The sequence below is a fragment of the Leptinotarsa decemlineata genome, unplaced genomic scaffold, assembly GCF_025532065.1.
Source record: "Leptinotarsa decemlineata unplaced genomic scaffold, Ldec_3_MD MMD2_P_RNA_scaffold_2, whole genome shotgun sequence".
In the NCBI taxonomy this organism is placed as follows: domain Eukaryota; kingdom Metazoa; phylum Arthropoda; class Insecta; order Coleoptera; family Chrysomelidae; genus Leptinotarsa; species Leptinotarsa decemlineata.
In genome coordinates this window covers 23,588,846-23,615,319 of record NW_027412529.1, presented here as the reverse complement: position 1 = coordinate 23,615,319, position 26,474 = coordinate 23,588,846, and the positions used below count along the sequence as shown (strand labels likewise).

The window sequence follows — 26,474 nt, the reverse complement described above, 5'->3', positions numbered from 1 at the left end:
AAATTCTTAATACTGTTAATGATATTCATGATATTTCTTTGATGTAAATAGTTCTGGCTATCCTTCTGATGTCAATTGAACAACCATTAACGAAAGACCGGCCAACAACTGTCCATAAATTCCTATAAAAACGTCAACTTTTCAACTATGAATATAACTGCTATAATCGGAACTTAAGCGGCGAAACGCTGCAAGTGGTTTGAAATTTGATCTATAAAACGGGCTCTTAATGCTATACGGCTATTCGACAAATATCAGTGTCGCCAACAATAAATGTCCGAAACATGTGCAAGCATTTTTATGTGAATTTAGTTGAAACATGCGGGTAGATCGCGTACCTTTTGGTATCAGTTTGTAGTTTGTGTGTTATTTCTATAGAACACAAATTGATATTTATTATCTGATATTAGTTTCTGAGTTCTGTAATAATTCTATAGAGTTTGGTGTATAATTTGCTAATTTGACATTGGCAACCCTGTTCTCAATGAAACGTCATCAAAAAACGTCATGAAGGAAGATCAAAGAATAAGTAGATTTCATCTTTCAACACCATAATGGCGTCTGTTAATGACAATGTTTTAGTGTTTCGAATGAAATGAGTATATAAAAGTTGAAATTGAGTTTATCCGAATACAAACAATCAAAACATTAAACACTATGGATGCAGTTAAATCCTTCAATCAAGAGGTATGCATTCTATCTACATAAATATCATCAAATTTATAGTAAAAATTTTAGACGCGTATTCGAGATGTTATAATTTGAATGATTATAATTTTTCCAACAATTTCATTAATTAGTGTCTTTTTTGTTACAGCTTTCCGCTCTTTATGAGGTTAAACCCCCTATATCTAAAGCCAAAATGACTGCTTTAACTAGGGGAGCCATCAAAGCCATAAAATTTTACAAACATGTTGTTCAAAGTGTTGAGAAGTTTATATTGAAGTGTAAACCCGAATACAAAGTGCCTGGACTATATGTAATAGACTCTATTGTGCGTCAGTCGAGACATCAGTTTGGATCCGATAAGGATGTGTTTGCACCCAGATTTTCAAAGAATATGCAGCAAACTTTTGTCAATCTCTTCAAATGCCCTCCCGAAGATAAGGTGAGATATATTTCAAATTTATTCTGAATTGATAGACGTTCAACAATATTTTTCGAATTCTTGTAAGACAATCTATTAAGCCATATCATATCCGGCATTTACAGTAGAACTCGTTGACTGGTGATGAATAAATTGTGATATCTCAATTTTTAGAGATAGTAGACAGCTTTTTGAGTCTTGGAAAAACAATTTTTCGATCATTTCATTAGGTTGAATTTCCATGATGAGTTTTACGTTCCTTATTGATTTTGAGTCGATTTTTCTGTCTGTTCAAAAACTGTAATATTACTTTAACAATATACGATACATACATATAGGTAGACACAATAATTTTGGAAAAACTCATCAAACAAGTTGGTGACTTATTTGTAAACCATAAATTACTCCTTGAAACTCATTAATACAGTTTATTGTATGTTTTTCATTATAAAGGGTTTTACAAAAACCGCAACACTTGTTTCGCTATACAATAGCTTTTTGAGTGTAAAATAATAAGTTACTTATTATAATAAGAAGTAATTTACTGTTTTACGCTTGAGAAAGCTATTATTTTTGTAAAACCCTTTATAGAGAAAATCATACAATAAACTGGATTAATGAGTTTTTATATGGATTTTCATAAGTATCGCCCAGTTCTATTCAATTAATTATTTCTATTCATCAATCAATATTCTTCTACAAATGAAAATTCAGCGTTTGCTGTTGATTTATGTTATTATAATTACCAAATAAGTAAAAAGTTTTGTTATCGTAATACTGCATTTCAATTTTTGAGAAATTTATGAATTGTTAACTATTACAACATGAATACCAAAATGATGTCATCAATTTTTTCCCTGATCTTTGATTAGTCTTTCAATTGATAATTTTAATTCTATCTCGATCAACATATTTTGGGAAGGAATTGGGTAACTCAAAATACTTGTTAAAATAGGTTATAGTGAAAATATTGTCATTTATTCAGTCTAAGTAATTTTGGTTATTCTACCAATGCTGGTTGGACATCAAAAGCATACCTATTGTAAGTTCAAACTAAAAAGAAAGACGGGGGTTTCAATGTTGAAAATTATCCACTTATTATTTTAATGATGAAGAAAATTCATTATTATTTAGGCTACATGTAGTTGTCTTGATTTTAATAATTAAATTAGTAGCAACTTGTGATTTCCTCATTGTAAAATTGTACTTATGTCTTTACTGTCTGCATTCTCATTCACTTGTAATTTTTAATTTCTTTCTACTTTCTATGAATTAGAAAAGTTTTAGTTCACAATCAATCTATTCATTTACTTCCAGTGAAGTACCATATTTTTTGAACTACCAAATTGTATAAAAAATTCAGCATTTTAAGAAACTAAGTGAACCATAGGGGATAAAAGTAAAAAATAAAGAAAATGCCGCAATATAAAGCTTCTATTATCCATAAATAATGTAAGCGTCGATAGAAAAAATATTTCCACATTCAAATCTTTCAACTTCCTTTAGCCAATGAAAGTCTGATCAAGAAACATTGTTAACCACATTCAAACAAATAGACCGTAACAGGTGAGGTTATCATTTGGAGCACATGTATTTTTCCTGATTCGGCTACTCTGAGTAAATGTCATTGTCCATGACATAACTTCAAATGAATATTGGGGAAATAAAATGGTAATTGTATACAATTGAAAGGCTTTCAAAACAGCAAATTGAAGTAGAAAATGGAGAATATAAACATCATTAAAATATGATAATAGACACTGATGACAAATGCACAGTAGTCAATACAGAAAAAAATCATGTGCCACAAAGAAATCTTCATCTAATATGGTCTATGGTTCATAATCATTGACGTTCATTAAAATGATTTCAACAACTAAATTCAGTTAAAAACAGTACTTGTGCAAAAACTAAGTTGAATCAGTAATATAGTTTTCCACTTTGTCTTGATTTGTTAGTTGAAAGAAAGTGAATCTTTCCAAAATATCAAACAGTAACTCAAATCAAATGAAATGTTTCTATTATTGACATTTATAACAAAGTATTGGTCAATAGAAAGAACCATATTTGTGGTCGATAAAGATATTTCGACTAATCCTAATTCACACATACTTGATCTAATACATTGGTTTACATCAAGACATTTGTCTGAAGCATTGTCAGCAAAAAAGTATTTGGTTAAGTTAGGTTAAAACTGAGTAGGTCTATTCCACTTAATATTGATGTTGGAATGGATTAATATTGATAATTCTAGAGTGCTTTTTATGTGCTGATAAGTCCTGAATTTATATAATTGGACTACTAATCTAATGAATATTGATAATTTTTCACATGGTAGAAATGACACATTTGAAAAGGTATGACCTTGTTAGTCCTCAGCTCGCAAAATTTTTGAATTTATTGTTTATATTGGGACAAGTGCTGGTTAATGAAAAGGCCAATTTCAATCTCCATTTTCAACTTACACCCATTTGCTTACACTCCACACAGCAGAATATAAAAGCAAATACAGCAAACATACATGCATCAATACCAAGTATACAGCCAAACACGCATCTTACACAATTTAAACTTCAAATAGAAAGATATATGAAACTATTTACCCTTATTGAAAACACTGTCCACCATCAAACCAAAGTAGTCTCTTGACATGCTTTTCATAAACCACGTTAGTATAATCAGGAGATGACCATCACTAAATCTTACAACTATGAGTTTGATGAAATTATTTGAACCTCATTACCACAGGTGATGATTTGTTCAGGTATGTAAAAAAATAAAGGAAAAGACACCAAATTTGATTTTTGAATAATCTATTTCATTTTAATGAATGAATGTAAAATCAAAGTATGCTTTTATTGTATGTTCTTTTTTGTCCTAAAAACGTCCAATAGGCTGAAACAGCTGTCTACCGATGGCTCTTAAATTGAAATCAATATGGGAATGATCGGAATAGTGATTTTCATGGAATTATTTTCCAGTAGCTTGACTGCATTAACCTTTCTTGATTTTATATATATATATATATATATATATATATATATATATATATATATATATATATATATATATATATGATGTGTTGTTTTTCCGGGTGTTCATCCGTTGTGTACTATTCGATAGACGACGTTTCGCCATCATCTCAGATGGCATTATCAAGACGAGTTACTGCTTCGCTTCGAGAGGTGTAACACAACACAACGGATGAACACCCGGAAAAACAACACATCATATTCTACCATCCGTGAAAACCTACATTGTAATATATATATATATATATATATATATATATATATATATATATATATATATATATATATATATATATAAAATCTAGAAAGGTTAATGCAGTCAAGCTGCTGGAAAATAATTCCATGAAAATCAAAAAATAAATAGATAAGTACCCTTTGATCATTCCCATATTGATTTCAATTTAAGTCAACTTGGCAAGTTGACTTGGGTGTCACACCAATAGGTGGTTCCACTTATGTTTCGCTTGCGTTTACGCAGCTATTTTTATCAAGTACTTTCTTGGTTTTTTCTCATTTTGTCTTCAATCGAGGACCGCCTGCCCGGTACTGACGATGCCCAATAGGCTGAAACAGCTGTATACCGGTGGCTCTTAAATTGAAATCAATATGGGAATGATCAAAGGGTACTTATCTATTTATTTTTATATATATATATATATATATATATATATATATATATATATATATATATATATATATATATATAATTCCATGAAATTCAAAAAATGAATAGATAAGTACTCTTTGATAATTCCCATATTGATTTCAATTTAAGAGCCACCGGTATACAGCTGTTTCAGCCTATTGGGCATCGTCAGTACCGGGCAGGCGGTCCTCGATTGACAACAAAATGAGAAAAACCAAGAAAGTACAAAATGAGAAAAACCAAGAAAGTACTTTCTTGGTTTTTCTCTTTTTGTCTTCAATCGAGCACCGCCTGCCCGGTACTGACGATGCCCAATAGGCTGAAACAGCTGTATACCGGTGACTCTTAAATTGAAATCAATATGGGAATTATCAAAGAAAACTTATCTATATATATATATATATATATATATATATATATATATATATATATATATATATATATATATATATATATGTATGTATGTATACACTATGAATTTGTTCAGTTAATATTTTTTTTTTAGAGCAAAATCATAAGGGTCCTCAATTTGTGGCAGAAAAACCAAGTATTTCCTCCTGAAGTCATTCAACCGCTCTTTGATTTTGCCGATCCAAACAACCCTGTCTACAAAGAAATAGATGCTTCAATGCAACAACAATCAAGTAATGGGCTCAATGCTTCATCTGCATCTATCATCAAAGGTTGGTATACATTTTTTTTTATTTTGACTGTATTTACATGCAGTGTGCCAAAGTTAAATTTTAGAAACTACAATATATTTCTGTATAAGTATCAGTGTTTGGCATGCTGCGATGGGCTGGCATATGTCTAAATAAGTTGTTCATATTAGGTTCCCCTGCTCTGCAACGAACACCAACCAAAGGAATCCAACCAGGATCAGACAGCGTCCATGGATCAACAAGTAGTTTGGTACCAATCGTTCCAAGTTTATTATTAAAATAAACAACTCACTTTTATTATAACAGGAGAAAAAATTGACCAGACATATTCAGTGTGCTACAAAGAGGATATTGAACTCGTCATCAGTCAGATCAATTCATAAACTTTCAGAAATAATTTATCTATTTGGCGGTCTAATCTTGGTCTAATAATTGGTTTAATTTGAATATGGTGGAAGTTTAAGGATCAGAAGAATAGGACTCTGCCGAATTCAATTCAGTATCAATATTTTGATATTCTCAGATTATACATTTGAAAGAATTATCAAATTGTCTGTTGGAATTTTGATGAGCCTCACGTTCTGTTGAAATTGACTAAACTAAAGTATCCATGTTATTCAAAAAATATTTGACTTTTTCTCCAAAATTTTCCTGAAGCACAAGTGATATATGGGTTCTCTGAATTAAGGCAACTGGTAGTAAAAAAGATGAAATGTTATGTTAAAAATGAATGTTTCGAAGCTTATAGAGGGAAATAATTGATGACATCAAAAAATAAGTTTTAAGACATGATCAATAATACAAGCTATTAATAATTAGTTTAATATACATAAATAGAGCTTCAGGAAGGAAATGGTAAAAACAGTATAAAAAGTGTAATGAAATACCAGTGACTGAAATCAAAACGAAACCTCAGATTAAATGATCTGTTTTCAGGATTATCAACAGAAAAGTGAACCATATGGAACAAATTAGGATGAACTTTTCTGACAGGAGGTAACATCCAAGTGATATAACAATTTTTAACCAGAAAGATCTGTAAATAATCTTTTGACATGCCTCAGTAAATACACTCTCAAAGCACAACCAATAAAATCCTGCAGGTATATATTAGGCTTTAAAAAAAATCGATTGAGTATAACATGACAAACTCATGTTGAAACATACAAATACAAAGTATATTTAAGTGGGTAAAGAATTCCCTTGAAAATAAAACATTTCAAATCAGCAGTATACAAAGTAACAACAACGATCTATGATAGGAATGCAGTGATATGTGGTAGCTGAGTTAGACGAGATGTATTATTCCGCACGATCGCTAAAATAACACAGAAACAAGACACTACCTGAATGGATCTTTGTTGAACCTTGTTGACAGATATACCTAAGAATAATTAATTTAGTCAAAAATAAGCAGTCATCATGTACTTCGACAATTGAAAGAACTTATTCCTATTTTTTTTTTCAAGTTTTGCAACTGGTGATCTATCTGATACTCTTAACTGTAGTGTTGTTTGGGAGGGATGGATAAAATTATTTTTGAGAAAGTTTCATACTTTATTGATACTACAGTAAATTCGGACTGAACCAAGCCTACCATTTTATATCGGGTGTAAAATTTTCACTAAATTGTCACCATTTCATATACTGGTATGGCGTAACTCGGCCGCCACCTTGAAAAAAATTATGTGATCATTTTTTTGAGTACAACTCGTGAACTATAAAGACTACAAACATTTTGTGGATAGATAATATTATCTACAACTTTTTTCTATAAATTTTTGTTATATTTCTATGAAATGGGGATACTAAAAATGAAATTCCTGATAATAACTCTTAAGATCTGTAAATCTGTTAATCTGTTGAAAATCTGTTTTTCCGTTAACCAGCTGTCGCACCCCCACGAACGACAACCCTCAGAAGTCGAAACTTGTGCGAGCTAAGGATTAACGAGGTCTTACCTTTTAACGTGTGATTCCTAACACGGGTTGGACGGTAGCAAGTGACGATCAATCGTTCAGACTAGGGCTTGAACCACCGACCAACACGGCAGTCAATTCGAGTGAGTGAACAAATCACCCACGCCGAACCGCTTGGCTACCGATCGACCTTGGCTACCGATCCTAAAAACTGATTTTCAAATTAAAGACTAGATTGCTTGATCAGGTGGTATATTATAGTCATCTATAGTATGTTTGGGTAGTACGGCTAGCCTTCAGTTATCTATGAAAATTGAACCACAGCCTGGATTTTCTTAAAAGCAAAACTACAATAAACCAATCACCAACAATTTGTGGATTAGGCCTACTTCAAAGATGGTTCAGGAGTAATAGCATAAAACAAAGAAGTTGATAAAACTAATATAGATATAATTTGTATAAATGTATGTACCTTTGATTTGTGGTTCTGAAATACCTCGACAAATGAAGAGAAAACTGTAAACATCAATAGATTGTTTTTTTGTTAAAAAAAGTTGTAAAAAAAGCTCTGACTTAAAAATTAAATCATTAGAATAGTTTTCACGCTTGAAAATGACATTTCCCCTTATTTTATGAAAAGAAAACCAATTTGAATTTCTTTGAAATTGAAAAAAATATAAGAAAAGTGTAATTACAAAAAAATGGCATATATTGACAAAAGGAAAAATTGACTATTCATTTTCAATGAAATGTATTTAAGTAATTTCACCAGTTTTTAAAATCGCAATACATGTTTCAGCATACAATGATTTCGTCATAAGTGTTGAATACAAATTGTTTGTATCGAACACTCATGAAGACGCTGTCGTATAGTGAAACACATGTTGTGAAATCTGTTTAGTGAAAATCTCTCAATAAACTTTATTTTTTGAGATAGCTATTACAGTTTTCATAACCAACACGAGTTTCACTATATAACTCCTTCAGACAAATTGTTTGTATTGAATTCAGTTAAAGAGGCTATTGTATAATGAAAGGCATGTTGCAGTTTTGCAAACTTTTTAGTGAAAGTCTTGTAATTAAGTGTTATTTGAATACATGTTCACCTTTTGTTCAATTAATTCAGGTTTCATTAACATAAACTTTTTCATACCTTGGATAATTAGACAATTAGATATTACTGTTGGACTGTTCTCCTTTTAAGAATGATGAGAAAATTACAGTGGTTGTCTAGATTTTGAAATTCTGTGAAAATTATAATTGAAAAATTATGATGGTTGAATAAGTTGCATTAAAAAAATCCCAATATGTGTAAAACTGAAAACTCATTATTTTCAAAATAAATTAAAAGAATGTGTTATAAAAAGATGCTATAAATGTTCGAAAGGCTAGTTGATAAGATATTCATTAGTAGTTCAGGAGTTCATCACTTTTTTGTGAGATATCAGTGCCTTCAGAGTATCAATTCACAATTGAAGGTACACATTTTTTTCGGCCAAAAAAGAGTAGTTAGACTGAATGCATTAATTCATACAATATATGGGTTATCTAACCAAAACTATACATCAACCCTTGACACATTTTCCCTCTCTGTTGATTAGGTCAAAGAATATAGTGAATTATTAAATTTAAAATGCAAGCTACTATTTAATAATAAAAAATGGCACAAAAGATGATTATCCACTCAGTTTTCAGTCAAAATAAACTGTTTTTCCTTCAATTAAATCACATTTGGAATTAATGTCAAATCTACTAACAGTGATTTCAATCAATTATATTTATTATTCAATTCTAGTTACGTAAGAAAACGAAGACAATGGGTTGAAAATTATAATGAAAACTGTAAAAGTACCATTCTTGACACATTTTGCCTACTCTGAGTTGGCTTCATCGTGAGATTAATTCATCTGAGAGAATCAGTTATGATCTTCACTTGATGATGCCAATTTGGTTGTCGAAACCTTTGTCAATTTTGGTGTATTTAGATCTCTTGCACGAAAAATTGATTGTATTAGATTAATTATAAAATTAGATATTACAGTTTTACCTGCTAATATATCCAACAGTTTGTCTCACACTAGCTACAGTGTGTTTTTTTCAATTCAATTCAATGTCAATTGAATTGAATTGTCAATGTCAATTGTCTGTTATGAGGACAAGGTTTTCAACTAAAAGAAAACAAATAACTTGAACACTAATAATAAAACGTTGAAAACCAATTTCTTTTTGAATTGAATATCAAATATCTTTCATATAAGATGGAGTAATTATCTGCTGGAAAAGTTGAGAACCATTAAATATATTTTAATTTGCAAATCTAATTAACAGTAACTTTCTTTTTTGGAGCTTGTTCCCCTGTTGAGTAAACAGTAAATTCTTGATCAACCTGAGATGGGGTCCTTCATAAATTTTATTAAAAGGGCCTTTGAATTTGACTTCAGAATAAGGCCTTTTTTTCAAAAAGTTTGTTATTTTGTAATTTGTTTCATTTAACCTGTATATGGAATTTGAATATTTTAAAAACATTTCACATTTTCAAAAGAAAAAAAAAACAAAATGCTTTAGTCCTTATGAACTTAGAATTCTGCCAAAAATCTTTTTCTCAGTGCTCATTCACATAATCCTAAAAGTTAAGAATTCATTATTTATCTAAATTTCTTGAAGCATTTTCACTTTGGACCTATGGCATAATTAAATACCTCCAAATATTTTGATTTATAATGGATTTGAAAATCCAAGCAGATTCTACCGCAATATATTGATAATCAGGGTACTGAGAATTCGAAGAATACATTTCTTCAATGTCGATATATTCTAAATTTTAGCAGCCTACATTATCTACCAATATTTAAGTAATTTCAATAGGACATATTTTGATTTGAGTGGTGTTCAACTGATACTGAATGGTAACTACTGAAATATTTCTAATTACACAAAGTACTTGACAACTCATTTAGACATGCCCAAATCTTGGTTCTAATTATCAATCATGTTTAAAACAACTTAATTTATGTTACTTTTCAGAATTTGGCTGACCCAAATGTCATCCAGCAACTCCAACAATTGCAACGACTGATATCAAAAAACGTAGAGAATTCTGTCAGATCTGAACAAGTTCATTTCGATAAAAAATTGTTGGATTTTGATTATGGAGATGAGGAAGATGAGATACATCCATCCCCAAGAGCTCAACCGAATGCAAATGAATCTATACTGCCAGTTACCAGGTAACTCATATTTCACTGCCATTTACCAGTTATCTCATATTTGAAAGTAAAAAATTCTTCAATCATCTGCCAAGCCAAGTAAAAAATATATCATGCTCAAGAATCTTTCGGAAAACCGTCAAAAGCATATTTTTAACTAAAGGATACTACAGCCTGCAGGAGTATTATAGTGACAGTATCTTGGTCTAACTGTAGCTTTTTGCATTTTTTCTATAAGATTAAATTATGTGTATTCTATATTTATGTGTGATTTCATCGAAAAAGATGAAAAAAAAAAATAAAAAAAGAATTTTTTTTTAATTTTATATATTTTTACTTATATATTTTTATTTTTATGTTTTGTTCTTTTTACAACTAGACCAAAGATATATGTATTATCTATTGTTTATATCTGCAAATTTTAACCATTTTATATAAATCACTGACAAATTAATAGGCATATACTATTGTATTGTACATGTAAACCATGCTTTGTCAACAAGAGTCTTTCCTCTTAGACAATAAAGTACATTGATTGATTGATTGAAACTACAATAATAATTCATCCTGTTATAATGGAATTAATTGAAATATTTTTTGAAGCCTTTTGACAAACCCAGAAGTTTTACGCCAACTGCAAACTTTGCAACAAACGATGGTTAGCGCTACTCAGCCTGAAGTAGATGTGGACAAAATGAGGAAACTACAAGAAATGAAACAGCAGGAGGATGAATTTGATAAACATCTTGCTCAAACTGTTCCGGTGAGTGTAATTTTGTTTTTTTTTTTTTTTACAGAAATTTATCCAACTTATATTTTTCGGTGAACAACTACTGTAGTAAATAACATGGTATATAGCTTACTTTCTGATTGGACGAAAATATTTTCCATTGTTTAAAAAATACATGCAGTGAAATACCAATACAGCAATATCAAAGCGTATGCTTTGCCAATCAGATAAGAGGAGTTGGAGGCCTGTGTTATCTAAGATTGTTATGATAATGAATCTCGAATAAATTCATAATTTTGTAAATTCTCATACGTCCATAAAAACATTCATGAATGTTTTTATCAATATACCAAACTATTCCATTCGTTTAAGTGATGATACATTCTAGATACAACTACTTTATTGCTGTCATAGAGCACCAGTGTTATCTTTTTAATGAACTTCAACCCTTTGCAGAAAGAAGCCTCCGATTAGACAATATGCTGGCAAGATATGTAGAACTTCTCAATCTCCTTTAAAAAAAAGTTATTAAATTTGGTATCCTAAACTATATGACTACAACTGAGCGTACAGTAGATTTGTTTGTGGCCACTAGCATCCATATACTATTAAGGCAGTGCTGCATATTGGTTAGCAGCTTCAGACTTATTTACTGTACAATAGGCATAAAACAGCATTTGACCATCCTCTAGCTCATGATACATTGGATTCCTATTGTCTCATTATCTTGATTTGGCTAGATTCTGTTTTATGTACATGCTTTTGCATTTTCTAAACAATGAAGGCGAAGTTCTGCTTTTCTCATAGTTAATGGAAGTAAATTGAGTCAGTTTTCCAGATTCTTGTTCTGATAATTGAACCTAAGTAGATACCATGAAACACGACTGGCATTTCTCTATAATACTATAGCATTTCTGCATTTGAACTACAATGCTATAGCATTTCTGCTATAATGCAGCAAAACAGAAAGATCTTGAGATTCAATAGTAAAAAGTGAATTATTTCACTAAGGTCTCCAATAATCAGAACAGCCATTTTAACTGAGTGATTGGGTAGAGTCTGTGGAGTCCAAATAATATATCTTGATTGATCTGAAAATTCCACCGCAAGCATACTGCAAATGTGTTTCATACAAACTGAATTTTACATAGTTTATGCTTGTTAAATACATTACTAATTTACATAATGACTTTCAAATTGGTTTTTGGGATTGAAACTTGGATTTCTACTTCTCTATCTTCATACAAAAAAAGGTGAAGAAGAAGAAGGACGAAAGAAAGCAATCATGTTCAAGATAAACTCTTAACAAAGATGTCTAGATCATGCTTAAGAGTTTATTTCAGATTCAACCTGGAAGAAGAACCCCTTTTGAAACAACTAGTTTCAATAAAGTTGGCATACGTGGGCACAGCACTGAATCTAGTAAAAAATGATTTACCAAACAGGACACAGCCAGTAAAAATTGAAGAGTGACTCACTGAAAATCACAATCGGTGTTACATAGGGTTCAGTGCTGGGTCCAATATTGCTTCTCGACATTGCTGATCTGAAAAACTTTCATGGTCACCTAGTATCATATACAGATGATACTGCTATTGTTTTCATAGATGATACATGGAAAAATGTATATGAATGTACTAAATTAAACCTCTCTCACATCCACAGTTGGTTGAATCACAGCCTGTTAACAGTAAATTTTCAGAAGAGTAATTTTATCACCTTCTCTCTAACTAGTGAAGACCAACCTACAGAAAGATATATTTCAGTACATAGTTATTCTTGTGACGAAATATGCTTCAGAGGTTGTCCACAGATTAAAAAGTGTCTTGGTATGATAGTGGATCAACACCTAAGGTGGGATGAACATGCACTATATGTAACAAATAAATTATGAACACTAATACATAAGACTTCTGATGTGCTCAGTGTTATACATCTTCTCGGCACAAATAGAAACACCTTGGAATTTAGCCATTCCTGAGATGTCATTTAGCACCATGAGTGGTTCTGTCATCCCTATATCCGGCTCACTATCACAACCCAAACCACATCATACAATCCACACATGCAAAAAACAGCAAGTACAGTCACTCAAGCAGTGAAACAATGAACAAAGACGGCCAAACCTTCTGTGAGGTGTACTAAACCGTTTGTTGAAACTTTTTGGTATTTAATTAAGTTCTAGTGATAGCTCGAGAATTTCCTAGTTTAATAATATTAGTTCAAATGAGAGAAATGTTGATATTTCTGTGTCAATCTATTACTTACTTTTATTTTTTTGTAACGAATCTGTTGCATGACACATCGCTTTTGTTTTTAGAATTTACCATTCGCCTCGGAATGTGAATTCCGAGGAAATAACTCTCAATTAATCGGTGGACAGGGAGGACTTCCTGGGGGATACTTTATAGAAGGTATGAATCCACCAGCACCTCACTATCAACAACAAGACTATGATCCGCCGCCACCACCACCTCAAACTGTAGAGAAAATATCCAGTCTAGATAACAGTGGAGATGTTGAAGTAATCACTTTGGATCATGATGATTCACGCTCACCTTCACCTAATGATGATAGATATAGAAGGAGGAGAAGAAGTAGATCAAGAGATAGAAGAGGAAGAGAAAGAGAAAATAGAAAAAGATCCAGGTCCAGATCTGGGAGCCGTAGACACAGGTCAAGATCAAGGGACAGGGGTGATAGGAATAAAAAAGAAAAGGAGAAGGATAAAGACAAAAAGGAAGAGAAAGAAACTGAAAAAGATAGAGAAAGAAAGAAAAGGGGTTTACCTGCTATCAAGAAAGATCATCTCAGTGGTAAGTTAGAAGTTATGTAAGAAAACTAGTATACCTCAATAATTTATCAAAACTTCTTGTACATGTAATAATTTCAAAAATTTCACGTTTTTCAATATAAGTTTCATAAAACAGTCTTTCAATGATTTAATGTCACACTAAAAGTATGTCTGAGAAAAACAGAAGTATTCCATAGGGTATTTTTTATAGTTTGCAGCACAACTTTATGGGTGGGGCACCTTTCAAAATTGGTGCATCAAGATGATTTATCTAATACCTTTGGTGAATTTGGAGATGTAGTCAGCATAGACTTGATACCACCAAGAGGATGTGCTTTCATTGTGATGCTTCGTAGACAAGATGCTGCTCGCTGTTTAGGCAAATTGAAAGGTCACATTTTACATGGAAAAGCTATAACGGTAATTAAAAAAATCTTTATTTGTTTGCAACACAAATATTTTCATTTATTGGATTACCATTCATGTCTCAGAAGGAATCATTTTAATATAATCCATATCGGTTTTCAGTTGGCATGGGCCCCAGGAAAAGGTGTAAAAGGCAAAGATTTGAAAGACTATTGGGAGGGTGATCTTGGGGTATCTTATATACCCTTTGTTAAAATCAAAGAAGATATAGATATTGACATGTTGGAAGATGGCGGAATGATAGATGAGGATACAATGCCTATCTGGATGAAAGAAAAAATTGAAAGAATGGGGAAAAAGAATATTCCCATTGATTTACAGAGTTATTTAATTCCTGATATTCCAAAACCCCCCTCTCAAATTGATACTAGCCAGCCACCTCCAATGCCTGGTGCTGGATTGCTACAACCTCCTCCAATGCTACCAATGGTATCTCCATTCCAGTTCAACAGTAGATTGCTTAGTATGAACGTTCCACCAACTATGATGCCCAACATGCCAAATGCACCTAATATACCATTCGGAGTACCTCCACCCAATATTGCAGGACATATGATGCCTAATCAGTTGATAGGAATAGGATCTCCTTTCCAGGGTAAGTTTTTTATCTGGATCTTAGTACCAAAAGTTTTCTCCAGCTGTGCTTGTGTAGATTATTGTGTTGTAAGACTTTTCAACCTCCTTATCTGTGAACATTAAGAAGCTGGCATTTTCAAAACATTCAGTAATGTCTTAACATTTCCTACCCTAACTTGCTGAGATCAGCCAGTCAAGAAACTTTCAAACCATGATAGAGACACAGATTCATGAAACCAAATAATCTCATCTTATGTAATATTAGGCATTTTCTGGTGCTCATGTATTCAAGACTTATTTGTCTGTAATTCAAATACATTCATTCTGGCGTTGAAACGACGAAGTCACATCAACTATGATTTGAAACATATTCATCATGATTCAAAACTATCGTGAGGTTGGTTTTGAAACGGAATTTGACATTACGTTACGTCACTTGTTAATTACTGTGTTTACTGAATACATCTAGGTTTTCGACTCTCAAAGTCATTCCTCCATAAAATTCAAAAGTTTCATTGAATAAGGATAAATCTGGGGTTGTGTCACTGTGATTTGGCATGATAAATGTTGGAGGAATTTCCCATTTTTTGAAAGGAGCATTCGCCAGGAAGGTATTGAGTTGTCTCTTCTTTATTGTTGACATTGAAATCTCTGATAATGATAACATACATAGTAATGTAGGCTTTCACGGCTGGCGTCAATGTTTTGGTTGGTTTCGTGGTCTTATGGCTTTTACCAGTATTTTATAATTTCAAATCAACTGGATTTACATGTTTCAAAGATACAAACTCTACTTCACTCCTGTTTTAGTGATATAATTACTAAGATTTCTATAGAAATCCGTTTATATTTAAGGACCACCAGGTATGATGCCCCCTCAACTTCCTCCAGTTGATAATAAGGCTCCAAATGTAAACACCGAAGCAAACTTGCAGAGTTTGAGTAAATCTTTGATGAATATTACACAATCCTTTGGATTAGTCCCTCAACCGCCAGGCCCTCATGAGGACACTATGGATATAGAAATGGAAGATGCAGAAAAATCTTTGGACAAACCGTCTTCATTTAATGAACAATCTACAGGTGGACCTTACAACAGATCCAATAGAAGTGATGATAAAAGAGACCGAAGGGATGATAAAGACAAGAGAAACAGGAGTAGAGACAGAGATAGGGAAAGAGACAGGTAATTGGAATTGTAATTATGTTGTTGACTGTTTGGTTGAGTGGTAAAACGTTGTCTATGAAATATTTTCTTTCTAGGGACAGAGAAAGAGAACGTGGTAGGTTCAGTAGCCGAGAAAGGGACCGAAAAGATAGAGACAGAGATATCAGTCGAGGAAGGGATCGAGATAGAAGGGATGATCGTAGAGAACGTAACAACCGATGGGGTGACCGTGATAGAGAAAATCGAGACAGAGATCGTAGAGATAATAAAGAAGTGGAAAGTAAGGGCGAGGATAGGCGTGACCGTGAGAAAACTCTTAATGACAGGCTCAGAGAAATGGCTGGAATGAGTGGGATTGATGATTCTAATAGAGACAGAAACAGGGAGCGATCATTCAGAGATAAGCGTTCTGATAGTGGCTCAAGGTTCCAACCACCCATTAGAGGTGGTAATGACAGGCTTGGTGAGGACGTCAATAAAGGTCCAACCAATCAAGATCAAATGATGAATGATTGTTCAAGAGCATCAACTCGTCCTAAATCAGAAGAACAATTTAGTTCAAAACAAGGTCCTTCTGACTCGATCAAAAATAATATACCTTCAGCCATTGATCCCATTAACAAAGGTGATTTTGCTTTGTTTGAGAAAACTAAAACAGCTTCAGAAAAAGATGATAATGGTAATACCAATGAAGAGAAAGAGACGAAGAAAGATTCTAATGATTCAGTTGAAGGCATGTCTGTTCCATTGTCTGAAGGTCCCTCACAGAATGTGGATGGAACATCAGAAATCAGAACAGGTGGACAATCAGAAATGGAAATGCCTTCTGATATGATGATGGATGATCCCCCAGATATGACTGGTTCAGCATCTCTTCATTTTGAACCGCCTGGTACAATAAATGGTCCTCCACCTATGATCTTTAATGGTCCTCCTAATATGATGTTTGGTGGGCCCCCAAACATGATGTTTGAGGGACCTCCAAATGTAATGTTTGATGGAATGCCAAACAGAATGATGAATGGCCCACCAGATATGATGGATGGACCACCAAACATGAGAATGCGTGGAAGAGGGCGAGGCAGACGTGGACTTCCAAATATGAGAGATGGACCTCCACATATGATGGATGGACCTCCTAATATGCACAGAGATGCAATGATGGATGGTCCTCCAATGTTGATGGACCGACCACACAATTTGTTAGATGAGGCACCCCCACATATGTCACACTTCAGAGATGATAGAATGAATGTAAGGGGTGGTAGAAGAGACTTTGGTCCAAGAGGAATGCATGGTCCACCTGATGCAGACTTTTTCCCAAGAGATGATTTTGGTCCAAGGGGACCACCATTCATGAGAGGCGGCCCCAGAGGTCACAGAGGAAGGGGACAGTTCTTTGGACCAAGAGGCAGGGGTAGAGGTAATATTTTCGGCTATTATTTTTTATTTGAACTGTAGAACTGGAGTCTCACACATATAATGAATCCAAAACAAGCAATGCTTCCAAATAGCAGAAGATGCCAACTTAGTTGATGAAACGTGTGTCAAGAAGAGTGTAACAGTTCTAGTTTTGGAAGCAGTGCTTATTTTAGATATATTTTATGAGCAGGTGGATAGGCAGTTTCTTTGCTGTACTACCAAGAATGGGGGTTTAACAGTGCCATAATTATCATTTTTGCCAATAATTCGTTTTAGGAATCCTATACTACTGTGAACTGTGATAGTTCTTAGATCTTATTAGTTCTTATCATTATAAAAGACTAGGGATATTGGTTGAATATGATTACTAATATTTATTGTTGAATGTTGGTAGTATGATTTTTATTCTCAAAATTATTTCTAATAACTTTTTGTGATACACTAAAATTCTTTTCAGTTCCTGATTACTGCTCCAAATAATTATTCCAAAATGTAGAGCAGAAAAAAGTTTGCATAGTATTACTGCCAATGAAACTACAAAGTCAACAGTTTTCTTTAAAACTCTAATAGCATAGATGATCGAGGAAAGTATAGTGGAAAGGCTGTCTATCTGACTCTTCCAATTCAATATGTCATCAATGTGACCACCTAAAATTTGTGTAACATTATGCAGTCGGTTTTTCATTCGTTTAAGATCAGTCTATTTTCCAGGAAATAATCTTTGATTACATATATGTTGAGTGAGCGCGTAATACTAACAGATTGGTATTGTCAGCATAACTTATGATGTGAGCTTCGTTTGTGTCTTACGTTAATCTTGTTTGTCATTGATGAATATGATAAACTGTATTAGATTGAATAAATTGATGAATGTAACCGTTACTATGCGGTATTAACGAGAAAAGTTAATACACCAACAATCTCACAGGCACTACTTTTCAATATATGAATGGGTATTTCATCAATTCCTCTGCTTCATATTTTTCATATTATTGATTATTGTTAAGTATTTCATATTCTGTTGAGCCTCAGTATTGGCAATTTTTTCGACAGTGACTGAAAAACAAATTGTGATGTTGAAATGTATAATGCTTTATATTGTATTGTATTTGTCTTTTTTCTGTAATGCATACCACTGAGCATTCCAAATCTTCTGCAAAATTCTGCAACAAATTCATGCTATTTCATAGAGATTATATGTTTTGGAGTAATAGAAAGTTTTTTAAAATGCTGGGTGCCTAGATTCTTTCTGAAAAAGAAGCTGACCAATTTGAATTTTATGTTTTTTTATTGCCAAAGAGGTGTTTACCTTTTCTAAAATCAAAACTCCCAAAAACGATATTCTTGGGCCAGAAATCTGATTCATAAAGTGTATCTTTCAAATTTGGTGCTGCACCTACTATAAATGAGTGGTTGTTTGGGCTCCCAATGAGGGTAAGTAGTTGATTCACTTCAATATTGCACATTTCAGAATTTTATTCGAGGTGAGTGTGTGTTTCCATTAATTTCTTTATACTTTCTTCATTGATGTTATCTGGGACTCTCGTGATGAATAACCATGTTTTTTTATTGGAATTTTCTTCGTTGCCATGAAAATGTTCTGGTCTCCATTTCACTGTCAGTATTGGGTTTCTTACGATTTTCATTCCTTATAACTGGTTGGAAACTTTCAACACCATTATTTCCCTTGTCTTCCAAAATGATTTGGTTTTTGAATTGCTTGTTTTCATTACTTTTATTACTTACATTGTATGTTTAGGGTTTCTACAGGTTTTAAATCATTCGAAGATTGTTCAGAACGTTTTGCATTCATGGTTTTCTCTTTATCAGTACCTTCGTTTTTTGTTAGGTTGTTACTCTGACGTTTTAATTGAATAGGCTCACAATTCAATGCCGTCAAGTCATCTTCCAGGAATTATTATTTCTCTTGTAGTAATGAAATTACTTGATCCTTATCGGCAATGAATAATTACTCATCCGTCCAACCCGTGTTAGAAATGGCACGTTAAAAGGTAAGACCTCGTTAATTCTTAGCTCGTACAGGTTTCGACATTTGACGGTTGTCATTCGTAGGGAGGTGACCGGCAGCTAGTTAACGGAAAAACGGCTTTTTTATCTGCCGAAATTGGTCCAAGTAGGATTTTTTTTCTCGGGTAATCTTCATCCGTTACTTCATGCATTCATATACTCTTTTTCTGCTCGCCTTGACTATTTCAAATACTTTGGATGGAAATTTTCACTACATTTGATGTACTTTACCTTGTTCACAACTTTTTTAACAGTGTATTTTTAAATCAAATCAAATCTGTTTAAAAAAATCAGTTTTTTCGTTAACCAGCTGTCGCACCCCTACGAACGACAACCCTCAGAAGTCGAAACTTGTGCGAGCTAAGGATTAACGAGGTCTTACCTTTTAACGTGTGATTCCTAACACGGGTTGGACGATAGCAAGTGAAGATCGATCGTTCAGACTAGGGCTTGAACCACCGACCAACACGGCAGTCAATTCGAGTGAGTGAACAAAGCACCCACGCTGAACCGCTTGGCTACCGACCTACCAAAATATACTTTATTGTCTGAAGAACATAATTCTCATTGACAAAGTCGTTTACAAAATAAAAGAACAAAACAACACAACAATCACCTTTAGGTATTTATCGATATGATAAATAGTAAGGTAGAAAAACTGATAGTAATTATAATTGGAATACCTACGATAAACGCACATTTGAGTCAAAGGAAATTTGATTCATTATCCTCGTACTAGTCAACAAAATATAAAATACAAGTACATAAAAATTATCATCAAATTTATATATATATATATATATATATATATATATATATATATATATATATATATATATATATATATATATATATATATATATATATATATATATATATTAGAAGTTTGAGGAGAGCCTAGAAGATGACAGTACTACCAACTGTCAAAAGCGCTCGCAGATAATTAATAGAAGATATAAAGCTCCAAATCCTTTTTGTAAAATTTGATATTGAAATACTGAAAATAAAGGAAAATTAGTTGCATCATTCAAAAAAAAATCAAAATATATATATATATATTTATATATATATATATATATATATATATATATATATATATATATATATATATATATATATATATATATAAAGTGGATAATCTTAGCGACTGGAGAAATGTACGTTAAAATAGATTAACAGGGTCTCTCAGTCAAAAAATCAAACTCTGCTCTACTTTGCCAAGCTTTCGCTTCTAATGTGAAGCTTCTTCAGGGCAGTAAAAATGAGCCAAAAACAATAACTTGAACATTAAATTGACGAGAAAGTTATACATGAAGAAGCTTTAAATTAGAAGCGAAAGCTTGGCAAAGTAAAGCAGAGATTGATTTTTGATTTTTTGACTGAGAGACCCTGTTAATCTATTTTACCGTACTATATATATACACGTTGAAAGGTAAGACCTCGTTAATCCTTAGCTCGCACAAGTTTCGACTTCTGTGGGTTGTCGTTCGTAGGGGTGCGACAGCTGGTTAACGGAAAAACATATTTTAAACAGAACAGATATATATATATATATATATATATATATATATATATATATATATATATATATATATATATATATATATATATGATACGTGTTGCTGGACAAGCTCTGCTCACTTTCCAGCAATTTTATATACTTTTGGTGCAAATCGAAATAATCCTAAATTCTATAACTATGCACCCCCCCGTTCTTGTGACTCTTCTGACCTCAATCGCATTACACCCTGTCACTTTATTATGGGTCAACCTTCTGATTTCCATTTCGGATGAGAATCTACTAATGATACCCTAAAATCGGCTTGTAACATTATGAACGAATTCAATTACAGCAGCATTTCTGGTGGTCTATCGAATACATTAAATATTTCGAATTATTGTTATCTTTAATAATACAGCATTAGTAGTGATTGCAGCAATTATTAAATCGTACAGTCCACTTAAATATTATCGAAGGTACTAGGTACACCAAACAGTCTGAAAAAAGAGTAACAGGTAAAAACGGCTTTTTACAAATTTTGTTAATGTGCTTTAACCAAGTACAGTCCTCTAATATATACAAACCTAAGAATTTTGTTGAAGCGACTCATTCAAAGGCATTAATATCCACTAGTAGTGTTAAATCACTTTCATCTTCATTTTTGGAAGTATAGAACTTAAGTAAACTTCTCCTACGTTAAGAACTAAAATGAACTTTACCATCTAGTTGAAAACATTTTGTTTTTTTTTAAGCTTCAATGATCAGTTTTCTGTATTTTCATCAGAAATGAGGAGAGTTGTATGACGGGCAACTTTAATTGCTCGTCAGCACACATAATCATTAACATTTATCAGATATAATAATGGACTTTGAAATTACTTGTAGAAGAAAAAGATGCCTTAGAAGAGTATGTGTTTTATCTCGGTTTTTTATCAATGACACGTATATTCTTTTGCCGTCCCAACTGAATTAAATATTTAAAGTCGATTCAACTAAATATGGTACTATTCACTACAAACATACATACACTACAAACAATCAATGCTCGTATAACACTTGTCATTTTATTCGTGATCGATATATCAAATTTCTGGTGGCATTCTTTTATTAAATTTAATTCTTGAAAATGAAATGAGGAAGTAAAATATTGACTTTTTCTAGGTCAATTTAGGGATGGGCCCTTCAATCCACATTTTGATGGACCACCAGTTGAGGGTCCTCCATTTGATGGCCCGCCTTTTGAAGGTCCATCATTTGATGGCCCGCCTTTTGAAGGTCCATCATTTGATGGACCACCATTCAGGGGACCAGGTCCAAGAATACGTCCTCACTTTGATGATGGCAGACCTAATAAAAGATTCAGAGGACCTGGATTTGAAGAAAGATCTTGGGTACGTCCAGATTTAAATGATACAGATGAGGGAGGTTTTTCCCTCTCAAGTAGATCAGGCGGCAGAAGAAGTAGATGGGGAGGAGAATCACCACACCAAAATGATGAATATTTAGGTGATAACGCTGTAACACAGCAAGGTGGAGATGAATATGGAGAAAAAGACATCGAGACAGCACCTGGCAATGGAGAAGTAACAGTTAACATCCATGAAGAAATGGTTCTCAGTTCAGGAGACATAACTAACGATCAGGAAGGAGTAGCTGACAACCAAGAAATCTCAAATAACAGAGATGATACATCTACTCCTGTTGCTGATGAATGTCCTCCTCCGGAAGAAGCCAATACTACATCTGTAGAAGATGCTGGTCCCCCTGGTGATGAATAATTTGTATTCAATTAATAAATAATTTTATTGCATCATAGAGAACATTGTGGAATTTTCTTTAGGTAAGATCATGTTGATTATATTCGATTTTTTTAATTTGTAAAATGCAATAAGTGTATAAATTTATCAATTTTTGTGTAGGTACGTTAAAATTGTACATATATACATATATATTTTAGAACTTGAAGAGAACTCTTGTGAGATAATGATATATATGATATTCATAAGGAACACTTAGCTGTGATTTTGGTGCGGTGAACACAGGTGAACACTCAGAATGTTTAACTGTCATTGTTTTATTATAAATAAATGTTTTTATTTATTACCTTTTCTTCAGTTTATCCAACCACAAATAATGAAATCATAAATTGAACAATTGCCACAGTAATTTTGTAAATGTGTTATGTTGATTTTTGAAATGAGTCTAACGTGTTTACCCTTTTTTGGTGATTTTGTATCATTGAAAATATTACGTATTCTTCAGAAAGAAATCTGTCAACAAAAGGTAGGTCCATCTGTGTTCACAACAGCTGAGAAGGAGGAGCTCCAGTGCCATCCTTCAAATGGAAGGGTCGGTGCAAGGTACAGTCCAAGTTCTTTTTTTATGAATACACATCGATTATTATTATTCAATATGTTCAGCAATACAAAGTGGAAGTTTGAATTGAGATTTGTGGATCATTCTCATAAAACTGATAATTTTGTTCCTTTGATTTCCGTTACTTCAATTTCTATCAATATGTAGATGAAATGTTGAAAATTACAATATTTGTTGAATAAATGCATACGTCTAGATTATTGGGTGCGCACTTGTATAATCATCACAAAAACAATGTTTCGTATAAAAATTTATTCAAACAATGAATAATAGGGATTTCACGAAATGTTTTTTATGGTATAATCAATTTTTCATATATATATATGGTGTTCTTGAGGTAGCAGTATATTGAATATCAGTATTACTATCTATTTCTTTCCATATCTTTTTATAATGCAAATAAATATGTATAAATTTGACTAAAATTTTGTATTTATCAGATTTTTTATTCATTGAATTTGTTTTCCTCTTCATATGAATCGTTTCAAGAAATTCATTTTTGTAAGAATTCTTTTCAATTTCTGAAATAATGGTATTTTCAAATGGAGCATTTCAAGAAATACTAGTTTGAAAAAATTCTATTCAATTTCTAAAATAATGTTATTTTCAAATGGTTCATATAAACAGAAAACTAAACTCACTGAATGAAAAATCCGACTTAAAATATTTTAGTCAAAATTATACATGTTTATTTGAATTAGAAAATGATACGAAAAGAAATAGGTAGTGATACTGATTTGTCCAGTATTATATGATTCAAAATATTGTACACCAAAATAATGTCATTAGTTAATTTGTCATTCTGTAATAATATCATGTATGGTTTTTCTTTATTTTGCTAATTTCAAAATTATTCTCATGTTGAAGATTATGTTCATATTTTTTATTTATACCGTCTTTTTAGTTGTCCTGAGGAAGAAATTAAAAGACTCCAAAAACTTGACAAAATAACGAAGAGCACCATCTAGGACTTTCTATTAATTAGGTTACAGTCAATAAATATTCCTAGTTTTATATATGTATATAAAAATATATACACGCGCGCACGAATCCGCATAAATAATATATATATATATGTATGTATACACATATGTATATATATATATATATACATACATATGTATATATATATATTTGTTTGTGTATGTATGTGTCTGTGTAGTCCTTCACGGACATTATGAAGTGGTATCCCGGGTGTACATTTGTTCTACTTTGATACAATAACAACGTTTTGGCATGGTCTCACTCGTCATATTCATGAGCTCTGCTTGATAGCTGAACTTTCAATAGTTCAGTGAGTGTCTGCAGTTTGCATATTTTCAGAGTGCTTTACCATTTATTTTCTTTAATGTATTTTTCGTAATTTCCCTGGCACAAGTTTTATTTATGTCTTTCAGTTTATTTAAGTTTTATTGATTATTGTTTGAATATATTATGAATGAACTAATTTCATCTTGCTTGTTCAAAATTTAAATTATTTTTCAGTTTATAACTAGGCAGTTTAAAGAATTGAAAAAGGAAATCAATCAACAACTCAACAGGAAAAGAACATTTCATATAAATGTTGAAATACACTTAATTGGAATCATTATTTAGTAATCAATAATTGTTTTGTGAGGTTCACATGTTTCCTTTACAAAAAATAGTTCTTAAAAAGTTTCAATGCCTCCTTTTATATGAAAAATACTCTAATTCATTGTTGTCCGAAATTTTTTTGACATTCTGGATAGAGTTAAATCAAGTCACAAACTACAAAAATGTTTCACGCTCATTAAGGCAAAATAAAAAATATTGACTAGCCATTTTTAGTTTTTCTTTTGGTGAAATAACTTTTTGTTTGATAAGATGATCTGTGAGTAATTTTTTTTTCTGGTGGTGTATAATTTCCCATTTATAACTTTCTTTAAGAAGTGAAAAATTAGAGATAGGTAGAACATAACTCTTATTATTGTTTACATTGCTATTAACGAAATGGTTAATGTCTTCTCAGTAAGAGAATGTACTGCAAGTGCTTGTTTTTTATTTTGATCACACTACTGTAATCAATGCAACTTTTCAACTCTTTGTTTTGAATAGTTAACATATCACATCGTTGTGCTTCTGCTGATATTGTTCAATCATAAATTGATACGAACACATGACCCTGTCGATGGTCTCTTGGGTATCCTGACCTTACCAGTCTTGACTTAGTTCCAAAGGTTTTTTGACAAATGAAATTTGTGAGTAATGGTTCGAGTTATCAGTTGCAGGTTCTTGATGAAAAGTATCTGAGCAGTTGAAAAATGTATTCAGGAATGGAGTGACACCTTTGAGTGCCTCTGAGAAGATATCAATTATTAAGTGAAAGGCTGATTTGAATAATAAAGTTTCTGTTCATTTTCTATTCACCCCTCAAAACTTCATTGGTTTTCTCTTCACAAACGTTGTCTTGTATCTAAATTTGTATGTGTCTATGTCAAAGGGTTTCTAAATTTCTAGAATATCAGTAAATTTTTGAAGAACTTGAAACTATCTTTTCGATATAATTCTATTGGAGCTATTATATTTCAAACAGTGATGATAACATAACATAATGACTTCTGTTGAAGTTGGCGTTTTAAACAATGACTAGATTAAATATTACAAAAGTTTTATCCCAACACCAATCCATTATTTTTAACACCTCAACACGTATTTCAAACACCAAGTGATCATCTTCAAGAAGAAGATGATCACTAATCTTTAATCTTCCTCTTGAAGATGATCGCTTGGTGATTGAAACACATATCGAGGTGTTAAAAATAACGGTTTGGTGTTGGGATAAAACTCCAGCAATATTCATTACTACACCAAAGGTTCCAAACAGTGCACCACATAGACTGGATTATCAAGAAATGATAATACACTATATCGCATGAGGAT

At 32.2% G+C, this 26,474-nt stretch overlaps 1 protein-coding gene across 1 annotated transcript; it reads left to right on the top strand.

The window, feature by feature from the left end:
* Positions 1-525: 525 nt before the first annotated feature.
* Isha (Insulator su(Hw) mRNA adaptor) lies at positions 526-23,300 on the top strand. Its single transcript, XM_074185951.1, has 12 exons — positions 526-687; positions 818-1,108; positions 5,271-5,448; positions 5,598-5,677; positions 10,371-10,573; positions 11,156-11,315; positions 13,603-14,098; positions 14,288-14,496; positions 14,605-15,097; positions 15,934-16,264; positions 16,342-17,669; positions 22,359-23,300. Exons 1-12 carry the CDS (start codon positions 658-660, stop codon positions 22,973-22,975), a joined length of 4,416 nt encoding a protein of 1,471 aa, XP_074042052.1. The 5' UTR covers positions 526-657; the 3' UTR covers positions 22,976-23,300.
* The last annotated feature ends 3,174 nt before the right edge of the window (positions 23,301-26,474 follow it).